Genomic DNA, 3356 nt, shown 5'->3' with positions numbered 1-3356 from the left:
GTGTGGGACCAAATTTATCTTTTTGACTGTAATCCTCTGGTGGAGTGTGGAAGTCTCCTAGGACCTATCCATTGATGAGCGACAGTTCTCTGTAGACAGTTGATGGGATAGGGGTTGGCCTAGAACTGGTCCAATGTGTTCTCTTTATTCCTCTCAAAGAGAATTGGTTATTAGTTGACTCCACAGGTTCAGACACTTGGGCTTGTCTACTTTAATGGAGGCATTCTTGACTTGCATTCAGCTCTGCTAAGCCAGCCTAATTTGTTTCTGGGGATCATGGTGCATTTACTTTGCATTAGGATTCTAAGAGTAAGAATACTGTTGATATTGTTAATAATATCTGTGATATTGCTAAGGGAACAAATTTTGAAGTAAATAACAGTGAAACATCTGTGCTTGAAGAAGCAATAATATCTGTTAATGGCATATGAACTATTCTCATAGTCTTAGTACATGAAAGATAAATTGAATATTGTCCATGGAAAGAGCATTATCCAAAATTATATCATCAGAGCCTGTTATTATAGGGATGTATTAATAACATTGAAAGCTTTGCAATTTGCCATAATACAGTAAAAAACATAAAGAATCTGTTTTTCACAGACTTTGTCTTTATCTACTCATTAGGTAATATCTTGAATAACACTTTTTTGACATGGCAAAAGTAACTTCTTAAGTAAATTTTAAAATTACATTCCATGTTGTTTTATTCATGCTAATTTGTAATTGTTCAATTTGTCATGTTACTTATTGTTACAACTGTCATAATAAAATGCAGTATAATGAAATACCACTTTCAGAAGTAACACGGATATACCATAAGTTATTTGTTTCATTACCGTCTCCTGTCTTTTAACAGGTTTTATTTTGATTATTTGTATTTTACACCTTATTACTTACTTTTCAGTAGTATTAAGAATGATGATATTACAGTTAATAAAACTGTTTAAAGAAGAATATGCTAACTTGAATAATTTTCTTCATGATTTATCTTAATCCTACTTTAACAATTTACTATTCAAACATGACAAGAATCAGTGAGTGTTCTGATGAATACAAATTTTCAGCATCAGGGAAGTCTAGGTCTAGTAAAACTGAAGAAGATGATGACTCCTTTATGCCGGCCCTACCTCCTCACATGGTGAAATCTACAAAGAAGAAGGAAGCCACTGAAGACAGTGAGGAGGAGGATGCATATGGCCCATCCTTACCATCCCACATACAGAAAAACACATCAAAGAGAAAAGGAGACGAGAGTGAGGACAGCCATAAGAAAGCTCCCAAGGTAGACACAGGAAACAGTGAAGAAGACTCTGGAGATGAGGATGATATGTATGGACCTGCATTACCACCACACCTGCTTCAGAAGAAGAAGGATGGTATAGACCCCTCGCAAAGCCAGAGGCGTGTGCTAGGACCCACTCTGCCCATGGGTTATGTTCCATCTGCTTCAGCAATGCCTGTGCCAGAGGAAGAGGAGAGCAGTGAGAGCGAAGAGGATGGTTTCATTGTGGGACCAACACCATCTGCAGAAAAAATAGATGAAGAGGAATACAGAATAAGACAGCTTGAGTATAGAGCAAAGAAAATGAAAGATAAATTGCAAGGAAAAGTAAGTATAACTTACCATATACTGAAACTGTTGGCAAGTGTAATGTTTTTGAAAATTGGACTTTTTAAAAAATGAAATCAATTCATATGGTATACTGAAAGACACATCTTTTTTAACTTTCAGGTTGAAGACAAACCAATGCAAAGAGAATCTTGGATGCTAGAGCTTCCTGAAGACAGAAAAAGCTTTTGTGGTTTAGAGGCAAGACAGTTTAGAAGAAAAGCCCCCATGGAAAAGGGTGACCAATCAGTTTGGACAGACACACCAGCTGATAAAGAGAGAAAAGCTCAGGTAAGAATGAAAGTATATTTCTACATGTGACACTCTTATTCCATACAAATGATCACAAATATTTAATTGATGATCTTTATGTAGATTGATTGAAGTATTTCTTTACTTTTACCCCTTCTTATTAGTGTGTAGCAGTATGAAATGCCCTTCATTTTTCTTCAAGACAGGTTGTTGTAGGAAGCAGTCTATAAATTATATCTCTGAGCCAAGATTACTGCATTTATAAAGGACCAGTAATCAGGAGGGAAAAAGAGAGAATTGTTTATCTCTTCAAAACCTCTGGATATGTATAACCAGTCTTTCTTTTTTTTCATAATCTATTTTTTTCCCCCACTTATTCTATTCTGGCCACTTTTTATCAGATGGGAATTGATGAAGATGGTAAAGATTATGCTCCAGAAGATATTGCAGCCAAGAAAAGGGATGACAAATTATCAGAAATGGTAGAGAGTTACAACTCAAAGAAGAGAGCTGAACCTTTGATCGATATGCACAAGAAGAAAAAGAAGGTAGGAGATTTAAAAGTTATTGGACTTTTATGCTATGACTTCTTCATGAAATATTATCAGTAACAATATAGAAGTTTATGAAATACTTGAAAATAGACACATTATATATTAATATAAGGTGACTGACATTTCCCTCAGGAAATGGAACCCAAAGACGGGAAGAAGGAGCGCCGTCCATTCAGCAGAGAGGAAGATATGAATGTTAATAAGTTTGATGATGTTCAGAAAGAAAAGATCTTAAAGAAAGCTCGACACTTAAATGACCGATTTTCTTCTGGTGATAGAAAGTTCTTGTAACGTACCCCAATAAGGATCTTTAATGTTATAGTGCTTACTTAAAACAAGGTGAAGTTACTTTTTATAAAGTCAAGTACAAAGAGGAACATTTCTTCTTTTATTCAGGTCTCAGTTTTCTTCCAAAAATTTTTAGAAATCTGTATATCTGTTGCCCTCTGTCTTTACAGAAAATGTTTTCGACTTTTATTTTAGGATGTATTAATATATTCGTTATCAATATGAATATTTGATATTTTCCTTAAGTTATTTTTATTGTAATTAAAGATTAAGAGAACTATTATCTTTCTCCTGTGTTTTCTTTTAACCAAATTGCACTTGATCTGAAACCAATAGGAATATTATCAGTCATTTGTAAACTAATGGGAATATTATTACTCAACCTAAAAGAGTATTTTTTAACCAGGGAATATCACAAGCCCAGAAGGAAAAATATTTACACCTTACATTTGTTCCTGTGTATACGAGTCTTATATATAGACTTTGTTTTCCCCCCTTTACTTGTGCTTTTCCTTTTCAGTCTGGAAAGGTTTTTAATCATTAAGTTGAAGATGTTAAGGGATAGAGGTATAAGGGCAATGACCAATTACTCAGGAGGATGATGGTAAAAAGGTTAACCCACTGATACTGGGAGTCCCCGTAATGTGCAT

At 34.6% G+C, this 3356-nt stretch overlaps 1 protein-coding gene across 1 annotated transcript in view; it reads left to right on the top strand.

Annotated features, from left to right (window-relative positions):
- Positions 1-2994, top strand: part of LOC119586175 (GPALPP motifs-containing protein 1-like) — an 8604-nt gene extending 5610 nt beyond the window's left edge. The window contains exons 3-6 of the mRNA XM_037934877.1: positions 1068-1612; positions 1736-1903; positions 2266-2412; positions 2551-2994. Coding sequence (XP_037790805.1) covers positions 1068-1612; positions 1736-1903; positions 2266-2412; positions 2551-2709 — 1019 coding nt within the window. The 3' untranslated portion in view covers positions 2710-2994. The remainder of the gene's footprint in view (positions 1-1067; positions 1613-1735; positions 1904-2265; positions 2413-2550) is intronic.
- The last annotated feature ends 362 nt before the right edge of the window (positions 2995-3356 follow it).

The sequence above is a fragment of the Penaeus monodon genome, chromosome 21, assembly GCF_015228065.2.
Source record: "Penaeus monodon isolate SGIC_2016 chromosome 21, NSTDA_Pmon_1, whole genome shotgun sequence".
Lineage (NCBI taxonomy): Eukaryota > Metazoa > Arthropoda > Malacostraca > Decapoda > Penaeidae > Penaeus > Penaeus monodon.
Note: the sequence above shows the minus strand (reverse complement) of the source record. Positions and strands in the feature narration are given on the sequence as shown.